This window comes from Stenella coeruleoalba (assembly GCF_951394435.1).
Source record: "Stenella coeruleoalba genome assembly, chromosome: 3".
NCBI classification, from domain to species: domain Eukaryota; kingdom Metazoa; phylum Chordata; class Mammalia; order Artiodactyla; family Delphinidae; genus Stenella; species Stenella coeruleoalba.
The window spans coordinates 158,793,303-158,811,273 of record NC_137148.1 but is presented as its reverse complement, the minus strand read 5'-3'; the positions used below and the strand labels follow the sequence as shown (position 1 = coordinate 158,811,273).

Here is a 17,971-nt window from a genome sequence, read left to right as displayed (position 1 = left end):
CTCACATAAATATGCCCACCTAATTTTTTTTTGTTTTGTTTTTTGTTTTTGCGGTACGCGGGCCTCTCACTGTTGTGGCCTCTCCCGTTGCGGAGCACAGGCGCCGGACGCGCAGGCTCAGCGGCCATGGCTTACGGGCCCAACCGCTCCGCGGCATGTGGGATCTTCCCGGACCGGGGCATGAACCCGTGTGCCCTGCATCGGCAGGCGGACTCTCAACCACTGCGCCACCAGGGAAGCCCTGCCCACCTAATTTTTGACAAAAGTGAAAGAGAAATGACAATCTCTTCAAAAATGGTGCTGGAGGAACTGACATCTATAGCAACACACACAAAAATGAACTTGACTTAACCTCACACCTTAATGAAAATTTAACTCAAACGTATCATGGACTTAAATATAAAACTGTAAAACTTTTTGAAAAATATAGGAGAAAATCCTTGGTCTAGGAAAAGTGTTCTTATGTTTGACACCAAAAGCATCACTCATTAGAAAACTGATAAATTTGACCTAATCAAAATTTAAAACTTTTCATCCTCTCCATATGAGCTTTCACAGAGAAAAAAAAAAAAAGTCACAAAGGAGAAAATATTTGCACAAGGCACATCTCATAGTAGACTAGAATAAATAACTCTCAATTCATAGGACTGAAAACAATCCAATTAGAAAATGGACCAAAAACATGAAGAGACCTATCACTGAAGAGGATATACAGATGACAAATAAGCACATGAAATGATGTTCAATGTCGTTAGTCAATAGGGACTGCAAATTGAGACCACAATGAGATATCACCACTTTGGGATGACATGCTGGGAAACCTATGAGCAGAGGCCAAACCCTTCATTCTAAGCTCTGCTCAGAGTACACTATGATGGGCTGGGTCTGCTGATGCCACTCACTAAAGGACTGTCGGAACTGCTAAAATATAAATTGTGACACCACATAATGGTGAGGAAACAAACAAAATCATTCATACATTGCTGGTGGGAGCATAAAATGATATGGTTATCTGAAAACTGGATGGTCAGTTTCTTTAAAAAATTAAGCATGTGATTATCATACATATCGATGTTGCACCCCATTTATCCCACACAGACTTGTGGTTACAAAGTCTGTACCTGCATGTTTAAAACATCTTTACTTAAAATAGCTCCAAACTAGAAACAATCCAGATGACCTTCAATGGGTGAATGGTTAAACTGTGGTACAATATCCATCCATCTAGTGGAATACTACTCAGCGGTAGAAATCTCAGTGAATCCTGAGATTATCATGAGTGAAAAAAGCCAATCCCCAAAGGTTACATACTCTATGATTCCACTTCTATAAATTCTTGAAATGATATATAGATGATAGATAGATAGATAGATAGAAATGGAACACATCTTAGTGGTTGCCAGGAGTTAATTAAGGAGTGAGTGTGGGAGGGTCATGTGTGTGACCATAAAAGGGCAAAATGAGGACTCTTGTGGTGATTCAGTATTTTGGCTGAATCTGGTCAATATACCAGTTATGTTATTATACTTTAGTTTTCTGAGATGTTACCATGAGGGAAACCTGAGTAAAGGACACAAGGGATCTCTCTGAGACCTCTCTGTATTATCTGTCACAACAACAGGTGAAATTACAGTGATCTCAAAATAAAAAGTTTCCTTTATTAAAAAAAAAAGGAACATCAAGTGATTTTGTCATGTGTGTGTTTATATACTAAAACTATCTTCTGACATAAGAAACACCAGGTTCCATTCTAATGGGAAGAATTTTAGGCTCAGAAACATGTAAACAAGTTCTGTTACCACACAGTTAAGAAATGATGAAGGCAGGATTGAGCACAATTATCTCTGAATGTCTAAGTTGTCTCTGATGTTAAAGGATCCTCCATGCAGGAAGCATGATGGAGAGAGTAGAGAGAAAGGTTAACAGGTCCCAAGTCACCTGGAAAGTGAGCACCTCCCTGCCCCTTGGACTCTCTATAATCCTGGGTCCCATCCAAGCATCCAGCACAAGGCAGAAAGGGATGAGGGTCACAGTCATTTATTTTCACATTTTTCTCCCTCATTACATTGGGCTAGGATAAAAGAAGTCATGAGTGTATAGAATTGTGCTAGTCCATTGTCTGTCCTTCGAATCAAACTGGGATTCAGGTTCCAGCTGTAAGTTCTCACTCTGACTCATTGTCAGAGAGAGTTGACCACTGTTGCTGGGGGCCAGGGTGTAGGGAGAGAAATGCAGGAAACAGGCATGGACTTGACTGTGGAAGGTTCATGTTCCAGGGTTCCCATCTGGGTACCTGAGGATCCTCTATGTAGATCATATGTGGGGGAGCCCACAGCAGCTCCTCAAAGCAATCAGGGATGGCACACGCAGGGGGCTGGTACTCAGGTGGTGGGACATCAGCCACTTCTGCACAGGGAGGACATGAGAGAGAGAGATGACATCATGAGGACATCACCTACCCTCCTCCTGAATCTATGCCTATTACTTAGTCTGGCCCAGGGGGCCATGTCTATTCTAAACCAGGCCATGAGTAAAGTCCCTCACTGTTTTGGTGACAAAGAGGAGAAATAGAGAGGAGCAGGTGGATGCTCAGGACATCAAGTTCTTTGTGCTGTGTGAAGGGGGTAACCTGTGGGCAGGGACCAGTCCCATCATGCTGCCCTTCTCAGGAGATAGTGCAATGTCTGGGCCAGCTGATGCCACTTACTAAATAACCATGAAGATGAATATAAGAGACAAACCTGAGAAGTCCTTGTTCTCCCCTCTGTGTTCTAGGATCCTGTGAAGGGCCTCTCCATAAGGACATGGCAAGGGTTCACTCCTTGGTCTCTGGTTGGCTTCATGAACGGTCCAATATAAGTCCTGCATGTTCATTAGCATCTGGAGACATTTTCTCCTGCTCTTATTTATGCCCCTTTGCTTGAGATGCCTGGCAATTATTCTTGATGCTACGTGATAATTCTTCTTTAACTCTTCACCTTCAAGGAGTTCCCATTCTTGTAGGAAACTCCTAATCTCATGGTTGCTCCAAGGTTTAACACACTGGTCTGGAAAGGAGAGAGGGATGTAGATATGCTCTGGCATATCTCCCATGCACGCTTGAGGGTTTCTCAGAGACCCTCCCTCTACACTGATAGGTCCAAACGTGACTCTATCCAGTTAGTGGGAGGTGACAAAATTTAACATGAGATGTTGAGGGATTCATCATCAACCTGAGTCCTAATGCCAAGCCATAGTCACTGGAACAGGTCAGGAAAGCATCTGCGAGCCTGATGTTATTCCAGTTGCATAAGTTAATTTCAGAGACTATTGACAGGGCTTTGATGGTTCATTTACTTCCTGGGAGGGCCTCCTGAAGAGGGGTTCACTTCCCACCCCCCAATGGGGCCTTTCACTGCCTCTGGTCACCAGGGCTGGGGGCGGGGACAGAGAGGTCCCAGGACTCTAAGGAAGCCCTGTCCTCCCTGGGGCCTGAGATGAGCAGTTCATACTGGGAAGCTGAAGGAGGTGAGATAGAAAGTTTTCTCTAATTAAACATGACTGAGAACATCTTACCTGAGGGCAGTTCTTCTCCCTGGGTTTCTTTTACCTTCTCTACTTCCCGGAGGTGTCTAGTAATTTCAGCCTGAAATGTCACTTTCTAATGAAAAATAAAATAAAAGATGACTATTGACACAGTAGGTAATCTCTTAAAAACTTACTTGTGATTGCTTAAATAATTATCCAATCACAGCAATGAAAATAAAAATCAATCTTAAGAACAGATCTAAAAAACATTCTGCAATAACAGAGAATATTAGTTGCAAACTCTTAACAAATGAGTTATTTCAAAACAAAGCAGATTTCTTTCTTATGCACCCTGGCACTGAACCAGGAGAAAGCCAGAGGAACTATTGAACCAAAGGTTTTCAGACACAGGACAACAGGAACACAGGACAGTGGTTTGAAAGAAAAAACAAGTGAAGGGGATCCACAAGGGCCATGCAGAGTGCCTCAGGGTGTCCAGACCTTAGAGCAAGGAGAGGGATCCAAACAGGGCCTGGGAGTCCAGGCTGAGATCTTGGAGGAGTGAATGCTGCTGGATATCCTGTATCACAATGGCAAGTACAGGACAAGGAAGCTGCACAGGAGACAGACAGACAGACAGACAGGGACAGAGAGATGAAGGGAACTCTGAAGATTACAGGGAGGTCCCCTGTCTAAGGACATATGAACCCTGTGTGGGCAGGAACTGCCTGGACTGAGTAAGAGCCACTGGAAAAGAGCAGGTTGGGAAATTGCTGGGGTCACTCAGACCAAGAAGAATCTTTGCTCCCAGCAGCCAGAGTGAAACCAAAAACCCTAATCCAAGGTTTTCAGACACAGACTGCTCAGAAAGGGTATTGCCTCAGTAGCGTGGCCAAATGATCCAGACAGAAGCCTGTCCTGGTCCCAACTAACAAAGATTCAAAGCAATCCTCAAAAGGCTCAAACTGTTTTGAAGTACCTTCTCTGCACCAGAACAAAGTCCAACATTAGTTCAAGGAACACAGAATATCCAGCACTCCAAAATGCACAATGTGGATCTCCCACTTAGAATTACCTGGAATGCAACAAAACAGGAATACAATTCGTCACTAGCAGAAACTTGATCCATAGACTCAGAAGTGACACAGGTGGCAGAATTAGTAGAGAAAGGCTTTAAAGCAGTCATTAGAAACGGACTCCCTGTGATCAAGTGTGGAGAAGCAGTAGCATCAGGAGATAATAGGAAGATATAAGCAGCCTATATGGAACTTCTAGAGATGAGAAATACTCTACCTAAATGAAATATCAAAGTAGACACATAATCCCATTAAAACCATAAATTTGTGGGAAACATCCATCAAGCACGGGAGTGGCAGCTCAGAACATCTGTGAAGGTCATGAACCCAAGAACCACAGTGCCGGCTTCTCATTCCTAGCTTTGAAGTTACAACTGTGGGTCCCTGTTCAGGGTAGTTGCCATGCAGTGCCTTGGTGCCTTCTCTGTGAGATGAGTATAGTCATAACACCTTCCATCAGGCTTTCTATGAGGATTAAACGAGTGAATATTTGCAAAGAACAGAGAAGGTTGTGGGTGTACTTTTAATGACTGCAAAAGTACTTATGAAATAAAATGAAAGACAAATAACCCAACCATATTCCCACAAACAAACAGGAATCAGGTTTCCTCCAACTTACCTCCATTTTTATTCTGAGTTTTCTCTGCAGCCTCAGGGCCTAATCCAGGAGCTGAAGAGAGCTGGCACTTACTCTGCTTTGCTGGAATTCAGGAGATTAGGTGGTCTCCTGAAATGTGTCTGGTCCTCTCTGCTTCTGGTAGTCTCTGAAGCTCTTGGGAAGTCTAGCAGCTATTAAATACCTTGGGTGTGATTGAATCAGACACACCCAGTATACTCTCTTTGGATTAACTGAAGATAAACCAATTTAGTACTTTTGTTACAACTGCAAAATCCCTTTAATGCAGCACCTACAATACAGTTTGATTGGATAACTGGGATAGGATTAACTAGAGATTAATACTGGGTTAACTCCATTATTGATTCCAAGGATCTCTAGGCTCCAGTGTCCTCAAAGGCAAAGTGAGAGTTTGTGACATTCCTACAAATGAACCACCCTCCCCTCTGTGAGTTAGAGCTAAGGGTTAGGGAAGCCCTTTGGGTTTGGCTCAAGGACTATGTGTGTCATGTAGAGGGTGGTTTCAGTGGAGGGTTAGGGGAAGAGCCCAGGCCTCAGCTGGTGAGGGTGGTCACAAATTCTAGAGATGCATGTGGGACACTTTATGAAGGACTTAATTTGAAAGAAGGGTTTAGGGAGGGGAGGAGAGGGGGAGAACAGAGCTTTTCTTTTTATAAGAGAACATTTTTCAAAGAGAATTGTTTATGCTAAAGGAGGGACACAGAGGGAGAATGTGAGGGGGATTTATAGATGGGACAACTGATGATGGGAGAGAAGGAAGGTGCTTAGATTGTCACCAAGAAGGTTGGCAACACAATGCTTAGAATTTTTTGCCTCAGAATCTCAGATGTAGTCTAGGCTACTATGGACCTCACTCAGAATTAATTTTGAATCTTCAAAACTATCTAAGAATCATCCACAAATCTACCCAATGATTCAGATTTACGGAGTTTATATTATGACAAGACGGGGAGGGGCATATACAGTGAGTGGTATCATCTTAAATCAGCTCAAACTTAATGTGTAGTGGCTCCAGAGTCATCCTTGATTCTTTTCATGTCACCTAAATATATATATATATATATATTGCAGGTAACTTCTTCCACCTGTTGCGGGTTTCAGCATCTGCAAAACAGCTTAAAGAACATGACTTAGAAATTATCTATAGCCCTTGAGGTGGAACTAAAAGTCCTCGACTTTGTTTAATGGCTAAACCATTATTTTGGCTTACTGACTGTTTTCCTTTCTGCATTCTCTCACTTCTGATTAAATTTATTCTTTGGAACTTGAGGAAGGCCTAGGAGGATAAAGTTTTTCTATAGATAATAAGAGGCAGGTGAAGAACATGGGGGCATTTCTGTCCTGGGAAGGACCCATAGGGCCCTGCTCAGTTACAGTCTCAGGACCTGGAGCTCCTAAGGGCAGAAACTGGTCCCAATGCCCAGGAACTGACCACCACCCACAGTGGGCACTGGGTATGAAGGCTCTGGTTCTCAATGAAAGTACTGAGCCTCAGAACTCCAACTTGCTCTGTGATTTTGTATACATCCTATGTTTTCTTTGAGTCCTTGTATCTTCCCCTGAAAGGAGGGGGTAGGGAGGGGACTGAAATCTTACAAGTGATTGAGTCAGGTTAATCCAGTACATTATCCTTTTGACTCACTGATTACATCTGCCAAATCCCTTCAGCTGTACCTAAACTAGTGTAAGATTGGATAATTTGGAGATGATGTGTTTGATCTCAACTAGAGCAGTGATTCTTTTTTTTTTTTTTAAAACATGAACATTTAATTACCTTTAAACAATGTATGCAATAATGTACATGCTATACAATCCCAAACACACTGAACACAAATGCAATCTTATAAGACGTATACACAACTACTTTTTGCCAACATATACCCTGTAGGTCACTTAGGATGTTAGCTGGTTTCTCAGCCCAGGTGTGAGCATATAAACACACATATATATATGCCTCAAACTGAAGATTAAGATAATAAACCAAAGAGGTGAATGTAAGAAGTCTGCCGTGGAAGATGCTAAAACCACAATCAGTCACTGGAACCAAGTAACAAGGCACAGTAGCTTCCCTTTGTGGTCACAAGGCTTAAGTTTCTCGTCCCAGTGCTTAAATATGGAAATAGACATGGCTAAATCACAAACTCTACTTTATAGTGCATTTCCGTCACTGTTTAAAAAGAAGTATTTTTCTTATTACATAATGCATTACAGAAAAGCATTGGAAAAATAAATAGGATAAGCTCATACAATAAAGCCTTTTTTTCCATTTGAAAAAGTTATTTATGTTCAAAATTAATATAACAGATGTAGGTGTGATAAAAAGAAGCATAAGGGATCCTATGCAGATTTCCTAGTACCCTTCAATCATATCTTGTGCCACCCATGTTAAATTGTCCATTTTAAAGCCAGCTGGGTGATACCGTCAACTGAAAGTCATTTTCTTTCTTTATTTTCTATTTTTTTTTTTTGGTGCTTTAATAATATGTACTAGTACAGAGAATAAAGTTATCAATAACATGGCAAAATGAAACTCTTCCTAGCATTTAAGTTTTTTTGTTAAACATTAACTTTGTATTAGGCTAGCCTTAATTTTCCTTTTTTTCTTTTTTCTTCTATGTTAACAGAGAAGAAAAAAATGTTTCACAGAGAAAAATTCATGCAACCAAGCAAAATCTAAACTATCCGTATTCCCTTTTTTTGACCCCAAAATTCTTGGGTAAATTGAAAGTTTCTTCTAGGAAGAACAATTCACTGAGAGAGAAAACAGTTTAAAAATATACATATATGTACTATTCATTGTCTCTAAGAACAGTTTAGGGCTTTAGCTTCGTAAACTTCCGTACTTATCAAAGGAATAAAGCCAACCACAGAACAAGAACCAACAGGATGCAGTAATCCATTCATAAAGGACAGTCAAACGTGCTTACACATATACAAGAAATCAACAGGGTAAGTCGTAAATAATAAGTCGTCAAATGTAGCACTAAACAAATTATAAGCAGAACAAAACCGTCGGTTTCGTTAATTTTGACCACGAAAGTGGGACCAGCCAAACATGGGCTTGGCAGTGTCCTTCGACCACCGTGTTGTTTCCACAGGGGCACTGCAGCGTGCAGCTCCTGCGGGGGCCAGGGCAGCTGCTCACAGACACAACCGGACCGACCAAGGGAAACACACAACCAACCACCTTGCTCTAGGCTCTAAAACTCAAGAGTGGTGTAATGAATAAACTGAGACTTTAAGGCTTCCTTAGAAATATTTTTCATGGCATTTCAACAATAAACACCACTAATAGGCAAAATTTGCAAATATTCATAGTTACATAGTTACACAATTGAAAGTACATGCCATGTCAATTATTAAGTAAGGGACCACTTTGTCAGTTTTGTTTTCTGGCAGTCAAATCATACTTATGGAAGGCTATTCCTATTTGACTGTAATTAACATGTAAATCATAGACATGTCAGTTCACTAGTGTACAGTACAAACTGCATCTGCAGTAAACTGGTCAGTACCACCTGCTTCTTAAAGAGCTGAAGGTCATTCATTTCTTGCTAGAAATGCAGCTAAACTGCCTTCTCTCACAAGAGCAGTTAGCATCCTGACTTCAACTATCAACCTACTGGTAAACTCTAAGGTCATCACTAGGCAAATTCCTTGGGTCACGCACACAGACCATCCTCACAATAATCCACTTCTCGCACCGCAGGCAGCCAGAAAACTCTCTCTGAGCCTAACACGTCATTCTGGCCACGCCATACTCCGAGCTGACCACAGCAGGCTCCGCTTTGGAAAACTCGTCCGCGTACTCGCTGTAGCGGTTATCTGCGGGGTTGCTGCCCTCTATAGTTCGGAGAGCATCATTCACAGGCAGCAGAGTCTGCTCCTTGAGACACAAGGAGGTTTTGAGGGCAGGTGATTCAGGACGAACTGAATTTAACAATTCCTTGGTGAGAACTCCATCTGTCTGCTTATTTTTATGTTGCTTAATTTGAGATTCTAAGTCTTTAACATCTTTCTGTAACTGCTTATTTTGCTCATTCATATTCATAATTATATTAAACACAGACTGCCTAGGATGCAGTGTTCGATCAAATTGGTGGTACATGTTTCTCCAAAACTTGAAATTGAAAGATACTGTATTTGGCTCCAAAGCTGCCAGTTTCTGAGACGTGGAACTGTAGAGAGGATTGAAGTACTTCTCCTGGTCGTCCAACAGAAACGGCCACAGGGAGTACGTCTTCTCCTTTAACTTGAGTTCTTCTCTTTCCTTCTGACAATTTCCAATAAAGTTTCCAAATTGGCATGAATGAATATGTTCATGGATCTGAAGAAGAAACGCTTCATTGAATTCGAAGGCTTGTGGAAACTGTTCAGTCAAATGCCACACACATTCCAAGAACTGAGTAAACACCGGTGAAACTTCCTTTGGGTCACCATCCAAATGGCCACACATCTCCGAATATTTATGTCCAAAGGAGATCCAATCTTTTTCTAGTAAAACCATGAATCCTCTGATTGTCCTGTAGTAGGGATCCAATAAGAGAGAGCCCAGGGAACAGACCTGGGAAGTCCTGTCCCAGCCATCAGAGCAATGTACCAACACACTCGCATTTTCAACCATTATTGCTTTGGCTAAGAAGATTGCAGCGTCCATAACGGCTTTGATGTGGCGCAGCCATCCTGCGTTCTCCAGGCCCGAGTAGAAATCACTGACGGAAAGCCCTTTGGTACCATTGACTTCCAATAATTTCTGAAGGCTGGACCGCATGACATGAATATTTTCAATTCCAACAAACTGAAATCTAATATTAGAATAGTTGTCTTCATTTTCATAACCTTTTCCAGCTGCTCTGTTGGCCATTGCATTCAGTCGCTTTTTCCCATCGCTTTCTCTTATTTTCTCATCATTCCAGATTTTTGAAGAAATTCTCACTATAATTCTGCCAATGTCCTTTTGTGTAGCCCACCAGCTCTGCATGCGATGTCTGGGCCTGGTGTCCATGACATACATGTAGCGGTTGGCTGGGTTGGCTTTGCTGATGGCCAAGTGTTCATCCTCCAGGCACCGGGCACTGAATCCTGACAGTGGCTGACTACATCGACAAATGGCAGCCTCCTTATTTTGATGATAGTAGGAAAGAACTGGGAACCTTCCCTTGCTCCGGAACTTGGAACTACCAACAATGATTGGTTTGCTTGCTATTCGGGGAACATAAAGTTCTCTGGGATAAGTTTCACAAATCTTGTAGTCGCGGTTGGCGTCGGACAGCTGCCAGTTGGAATTCGGCACGCCCATCCTCTTATACTCTTCAGCGAGGGCGACGAGCTGCCAACCTCGCAGCCTTTCTGAATCATTTTGTTTGGGATTATAGGAGAATGCATAGAGATCTTCATATTTTGCTTGTTTTGACAGCTGTAGCAAAGAGTTGTAAATATCGTGGCAGTCTCTTTCTCTGGGAACAATGAAATGCACAGTCCGGAAGTTCTTGCACTGGATCACAAGAGGGCATCCAGAAGTCGTGAGAGCTAGTTTCTCCACCAAGGCAATATGGTGGTGCAGTATCCAGGTTTCTTTCTGATGAGAGTCTATAAACAGCAGATGTGTGGCCGTGAGATACAGGGTTCCTGTTAACGACTTGTTGCTCGTACTGAATCGGTCGAGCAATTTCACTTGCTCAACCTTGGTCATACGGATGTGCTCCATCCCGAAGACGCGTCCGCCGGCGGCCGCAGCACCTGCGCACCATAGAGCGGATATCCCGGGCCGCGGCGCCCCTGACCCGGCAGGCACCACCTCCAGCCGGCCGCGCCCACCGCGCACGCGCCTAGAGCAGTGATTCTAAAGTATTCTAGGCCCTGTACCCCACCTGCAAAATAAGCTGTCTCATCTCTACAAATGCACACCCCTGATTCTTGAATTCTTTAACTTCACAAAGAGCTCCAGTCAAAAAGAAAGTACTGAACCCCAGCCTTTATAAAACTGTGGAATTAGCTAGGTTTTCTTTACTCTGGAATTAAAATAATTCTGGCTTTAAGGGTCTTTCCCATGGACAACAGCAATAGAATCCTCAGGGGCAACCTTGCTCATACAGTCCTTGATGTTCACACCAAATCTCCTTACAGGGTCTTACTGGACAGAAGAGATTGCCCTGGGGAAGGGCCCCTGGTCAAGGGATGGTGGTGCTACAGTCCCGGGAAGATGTGCCTATGTCCACACCTGTTGGTGACTGATGTGTTGGTGGATTGCCCATGTCAACGGGTCCTGGCTGTGTCCCTCTGCTTGTGAGTTGATATACAAGTAGTGATTCTGAACCAATCCCACCCTCAGCCACAAATGTTCTACTCTACCCAGGGGCAAGATAATGGGGCTCCTCTAGTGATCCATCAGCCAGCTGAGCTCTCAGCAAGCCTATCGTCTCCATGGGAAAGCAATATTGTGAAGGACCTGCAGTACTAGTTATTGTGCCTTATTTTAGTCATTGTTAAAAAAGTGAATTAATAAGGTTACATGTGTGTAAATGACAATAAAAGTTGTTCAAGGGAAAGATTTGTGAAATTTGGACTTACACAAAAGTAAAATAATGTTTATAAATTTGACCCAGGAATTGTGGAGACACAGGTTTTTAAAAAAATTTTTATTAGAGTATAGTTGATTTACAATGTTGTGTTAGTTTCAGGTGTACAGCAAAGTGCATCAGATAATATGTGTATATATATATATATATATATCTCCATCCTTTTTTAGATTATTTTCCCATATAGGTCATTACAGAGTATTGAGTAGAGTTCCCTGTGCTATACAGGAGGTCCTTGTTATCTATTTTATATATAGAAGAATGTATATATCAAACCCAATCTCCCAATTTATCCTTCAACCCCCTTTACTCCCTGGTAACCATAAGTTTGTTTTCTACATCTGTAACTCTCTGTTTTGTAGATAAATTCATTCATACCCTTTTTTAAGATCTGTGGATACACAGGTTTAAGAGACCCAATATAAATCATATATTCAGATTATCCAAAAAGTGAGTGCTAAAGTAAGAAGCATCAGCTGCAACCTCACAAGAGGCAACTGAGGTCCAGAAACATTAAATAACAGGATTCTGCTCACCCAGCCAGAGAATGCTGATGGAAGGATTCCACCGCATTGATTCCTTATCTAAAAGTTTTCCCTGATGCTTAATGACCCTCAAGCAGCAAGAATGTTGGGGAGAGGAGAGGGAGAGGGATGACAGGTCCCAAGTCTCCAGGAAGCTGAGCTCTCTCCCTGCTCCTTTGTCTCTCTACATTTTGGGGTCCCATCCAAGCCCTGACCACACGGCAGAACAAGGGGATCCTCCAGTTCATTTCACATTTTATTTTTATTCCATTGGGTTTGAGGAAGAGAAAGTCATGAAATCCCTTGTCTCTCAAGTGGATTTGAGAATCAGATTCAAATTTTAAGTTCAAGATCTGTATGCAAGTCAGAGGAGGTGACTGCGTGTGTGGGGTCTGCTTGGAGAAGGCAGAAAATGGGCATGGAGATAACATGGAGGGGTGGTATCAGGGATACCAGGGTTCAGGGCTCCCATCCAGGTCCTGAGGATACTCCATACAGATCATATTTGGGGGACAACTGCAGCTCCTCAAAATGACCAATTCATGAATCCTTTTCCTCCCTTACCCACGGCATCCACTTCACTAGACTATCTCATTCCTAGCATCTAAACATATGTGAAATGAATTGGTTTTTTCAAATTGGATCTAAAATAGTGAGGCATTAAGGGTTACTCCCACGGACAATGGCCACAGCATTTTAATAGTGTCCCTGCCCTCATTGTATTTGGTATGCAGACCAAACCTCTTTTTATGACTTTTCAGGGCAGACATTTTTCACACCCTGTCAACTGATGGCTTCAAATCAAGATGATTTTTCTCTCAATATCCAGGCTCCAGCCATACTTACCTTCTCATTCCCTGAATACAGTGGGTGCAATTTTGTTTTGGGGTCTTTGCTCCTTCTGTGTTAGATGCTTCCATACTGTGATCTCCCAAAGCCATTCATCAAGCTGGTTTGCACTACTTGAGGATGTCTGTTAGTCATCCTGTGCACAGAGGCCTTCTCAGATGGTGACACCCCGCATAGGTGCCACCCCTTTTCAGTCCTCAAACTCAAGTCACACTCGGTATGGTTCATGCAACTCCTGGGTCAGGTCAAGTCTAGCTCTCCCACTGGTCTCTAAGCTCAGTGAAATCATGGATCCACAGCTTCCCACTCCTGATTGTACAGTCGATCAGCTGGAAGGCATTTCAAAGGCCAACCCCAGTGATTCAGACTTCATTATTCAAGGCTGGGACCCAGGGCTCTGTGTTTGTGACAAGCTCCCTGGGTGATTCTCACATGCAACCTGGGCTGAGCTCTGCCTTGAGGAAGAGCATAAGCTTTGCCATGAGCTGCACCTGACTTCAGGGGTCTCCTTTGTCCTCCCCCACCTCACGCTGTACCCTGGGCGTGGGGACTCTGGTAACTGTGAGTCACACCCAGGCTGCAGATTAGAACTTCCTGGAGACAGTTTAATATTCTGATGAGGGTCCTTTGCAGAGATTAGTATATAATCCAAGATGCGGCTGAGCATCAGTAATTCTAAAGGTCCCAGATGGTTCTAATGAAAAATAAGCACTGAAAATGTCAGGCTTTAAGAGTGTCCAAATGGCTAGGGTTTTCTTTTTTTGTTTTGTTTTTGTTTTCCTTGAGAAACTGAAGAGAGTGTTGAGAATCCCTGCAGATTGGGAAGAGGACTAGGGAATAAACTACTCTGGAAGGGTAAGTGGATTTGATCATGTTTTTAAGGTTTTGAGGGCTGTGTCTTAGATATATATGTGGAAACACTATGTTCAGCTTTAGAGCTTAGGGAAAAAATCAATACAAGAGAAACTGTTGCTATATTTCAGTGTAAAAATATTTTCAGTGAAAATATAACAATTCTTTGAATTAAAAACACTTTCTGTGTAAAAATATTGAAGGTTTTCAGCTGAAAATTAGAAATAGGAGGTGTACTGTCAGTATATTACAAGGAAAACTCCTTGAACTTATTGAACATATTAGGTTTTCCAGTGGAGAAAATTCTGTGCAAGTAAGAACTATGGGTCACTGTGTGAGCCAGTGAATGTTTTTGATGTGCCATGGAAATAACTTGGACGTATTTTATTTGCAGAAAGAAGTTCATTACAGATTCTTGAGTTACATGAGAAAAACTATATTTTAAAGGAGACTAACAGGGAAAAAGAGAGAGAAAGAGAAAGAAGCTGTTTGGGGGAATTGACAGCTATTTTATTCTAACTATGTGTGATGAGGCTGAGTGTAAGTAACACTGAGGGCTATGGAGAGAGGGCTCAGAACCACACACAGTGATCACCTGTGTGCTCAGGAAAAGCCCAACCCTGACCTCGCACCTGAGGGAGCCATGCCTCCTTATAGACACTCCAGCCCTTTGGTCTCACTGGTGCCCCCTTGTGGCATCTGGCACCTTCTGCAGGTCTCTGGGGAAAGAGTGAGGAAGAGGTGCCCCTGACTTATGGATCATCCAGGTCTAAGCCTTGGGCAAAGCAGCATCACTTCAGTCCTGACTCCTTGGATGCTTCATGAAATCTGAAGGCAGCAAGTTGTCTCTGGAGACCTCTGGGTGAATGGGTGCAATAGAAGTGGGTATCCAGCCTCTAGCTTCAGTATGACTTCCCCATCAGCCAAGAGAGGGGAACAAGGACCCTGGTCCCCCTGGAGTTGATTCCTTTCTGTGTCCTGAAGGAGAGTCTTTGAACGGCCAGGCAGGGGTAAGAACCCGTAGCCCAGGCCAAGTCAGCTTCTGGCACCAGAGTCTCCACCTGTAGCCAAAAAGAAAAAAAAAAAAAAAAAAAAAAAGCTCCCAGAGGAAGGGCCCTGCGAGCTGGGGTAGCTGCACTGAAGTCTCAGCAATCATGACAGTGCCCACGACTGTCCTGGCTAATCTATTAGTGGATTGCCACTCCATCAGGTTCTAGTGGAGTCCCTCTGCCTGGGCTTGACACTCAAGACAGAGGGTCCAGATCCTCACATATGTTCATTTTTGGATCTGTGGCCATTTCAAGGTGACCTCTAGTGACCAGTAAGCCAACGCAGTCCTCACAAAGCTTACATTCTCCATGGAAAAGCAATATTTGTCAAAGGACTGCAATTCTTATTTTGACTGATCTATTAAGTATTGGTTAGAGTGATAAATATGGTCAGATGCGTATAATAATGAGAAATTTTTAAAGAGAAAGACTAGGGTAAGTTGGCATCTACGTAGGGGAGAAATATATTCATTTTCATAAACTTCTCCCAGGAAATGTAGAGAAAGAGATGTAAGAGATAATGAGTCTGCCATGTAAAAGATACAAATATATATATGTGTGTGTATAAGGCAAATATTCTTCCAAAATTGACTATTCAAGTCAGAAACCTCATTTCAAATTTAAAACGAGGGTAAAACGTAGTAAAGTTAAATTAAAGGGTGATGATGCCCTGCTAGAAAATGTTGAAGGCAGGATGGAAAACCTATCATCTCTGAATCTACAAGTTGCCCCAGGATGGTCAATGACCCTGAGCACTAAGAATGAGTGGGGAGAGATGGATGGCAGAACTCAAGGCACCCAGGAAGCTGAGCCCCTTCTTGGCCCTTGGCCTCTATCATTCTCTCTATACATAATCCTAGGTCCCATCTAAGCTACTGCCACTAGGATGCCACTTCAATTTTACATTGTATTTTCATGACATTGGGTTTGGGGAAGGAGAAGAATCTTGAGTGTATGTAACTGTGATGTTCCACGGGGTCTCAAGTGCAAAAGGGATCACATTCAAATTGTCTTTAAGTTCAGGACCTGGTTCAGACTTGGCAGAGGTTCATCTCTGCTGCTGGGGGTGATGGGGTGATGTCTGCCAGCAGAAGTACAGGAAATAGGCATGGAGATGACCGTGCAGGACCCAAGGTTCATTATACCTGTCCTCAATATACTTCACTTTTGAGGGGGGCACCCAGAGCTCTGACCCTCAGGAACGTGGATGGACCAAGCCTTTAGCTAGTCCTGGGAAGTAGGAGGTGGCCATCATAAGGACCTACACTAGGTAAGATAATGGTCCAACATGGCTGACTGTTGAATAAGACGTCAAAAATCAGAGAGCAGAGGACACATTGGTAGCAGTGTATTATGCATGCCCAGCTGACCATGACACACAGGATAGCCCAGAGTGTTATGGAAAGAACTCTGGAGAAGAGCAAAATCATCGAGACCTTCATAGGTGGCTGCCAAAATCAAAGTTCAAAGGTACTGCTTTGTAATGAGAGCTACATGTATAAGTAGGGATGAAGGGGTTCAGGAATTACCTGAACCATATGGTGCCGCAAACACTTCAGAGGCAATGGGAACATCATTTTCAAAATGGTCATTGACCCTGGCAATCTTAAGGTGAGATACACGTGCAGCCACCAGGGTATTGCTTTACTCATAGAACCAACAAAGATAAAGACTTGGGAAGTGAAAAACTGATGCCAAGCACGATCAGAAAAACAAACAAAAAAACACACAGTCAATAACCTTGTCTCTTGTTTTGAGTTAATTTTCACTCCCAGATTTCATCCAATAAAAAAATACCAGGTCGGGCTTCCCTGGTGGCACAGTGGTTGAGAGTCCGCCTGCCGATGCAGGGGACACGGGTTCGTGCCCCGGTCCGGGAGGATCCCACATGCCGCGGAGTGGCTGGGCCCGTGAGCCATGGCCGCTGAGCCTGCACGGAGCCTGTGCTCCGCAACGGGAGAGGCCACAACAGTGAGAGGCCCGCGTACCGCAAAAAAAAATAAAAAACCCAGGTCATCCGGAGGAAGAGCTTTCAATACCACAATAATAACAAGTGGTCACTATATGCCAATCCTTCTCAGAGAAACTTGCAGATATATACCAGAGTACATTTGTTAGCTTGTACTTTCATATGAAAACCCCATAGACAGGGTGGATTAAACTACATACATACATACATATACATTTTTTTTTCTCACAGTTCTGGATGTTGAGACGTCTAAGATCTATGTGCTGACTAACTTGGTTCCTAGTGAGACTTCTCTTCCCAGTTTACAAAATACTGCACTTATTTCTATGTCCTTACATGGCCTTTCCTCAGTGCCTGTGAAAAGAGAGAGGGTTTGCTCTGGTCTCTCTTTCTCTTCTTATAAGCGCACTAATCCTATAGATCAAGGACCTATCTGCATGATCTAATTTAGCATTAACGAGATCTCTAAAAGACATGTCTCTAAATACCTTCATATTTGGGGTTAGGGTACCCAACATAAGAATTTGGGTAATGAAATTCAGGCCATAGCACAGAGCAAGGACCCACTAGGGAAAGCAAATTCTTTAGCTCTTTTGACAGCTGCTGGTTACAGAGTCTGAATTGACAGTAAAGGGTGCTCTGTTAAAATGAGGTGCCCTCCCCTTGCTACTCCCACTCACCCATATGTAAAGTTGGTGCTTTCTAATGTGATTAAGCTATTTGTAGGACAGAGTTCCAGGTTCCAGTTCAGGACTGATGCTTTATCAGAGATATATTAACAGTTCCTCTAAACCAAAAGCTAGGCCTGTCAGAAAATGTTTTGAGCTCCCCATTCCAGCATAATCCTTATGGGCAAATTCCAAACTGCTCTGTAATTTTACACCTTAAGGAAACCATATTTTTATTGAACTAATTATTCTTGCTTGGTAT

The 17,971-nt window shown here is 42.9% G+C and overlaps 2 protein-coding genes across 2 annotated transcripts in view; both read right to left on the bottom strand.

Annotated features, from left to right (window-relative positions):
• LOC307184937 (olfactory receptor 2V1-like) overlaps nucleotides 1-17,971 on the bottom strand; it is a gene marked incomplete at both ends in the record, with an annotated part of 395,233 nt that overhangs the window by 72,391 nt on the left and 304,871 nt on the right.
• LOC307183377 (phosphatidylinositol-3,5-bisphosphate 3-phosphatase MTMR6-like) lies at nucleotides 7,921-11,030 on the bottom strand. The gene has a single exon (XM_079915797.1). It carries the CDS (start codon nucleotides 10,925-10,927, stop codon nucleotides 8,954-8,956), a length of 1,974 nt encoding a protein of 657 aa, XP_079771923.1. The 5' UTR covers nucleotides 10,928-11,030; the 3' UTR covers nucleotides 7,921-8,953.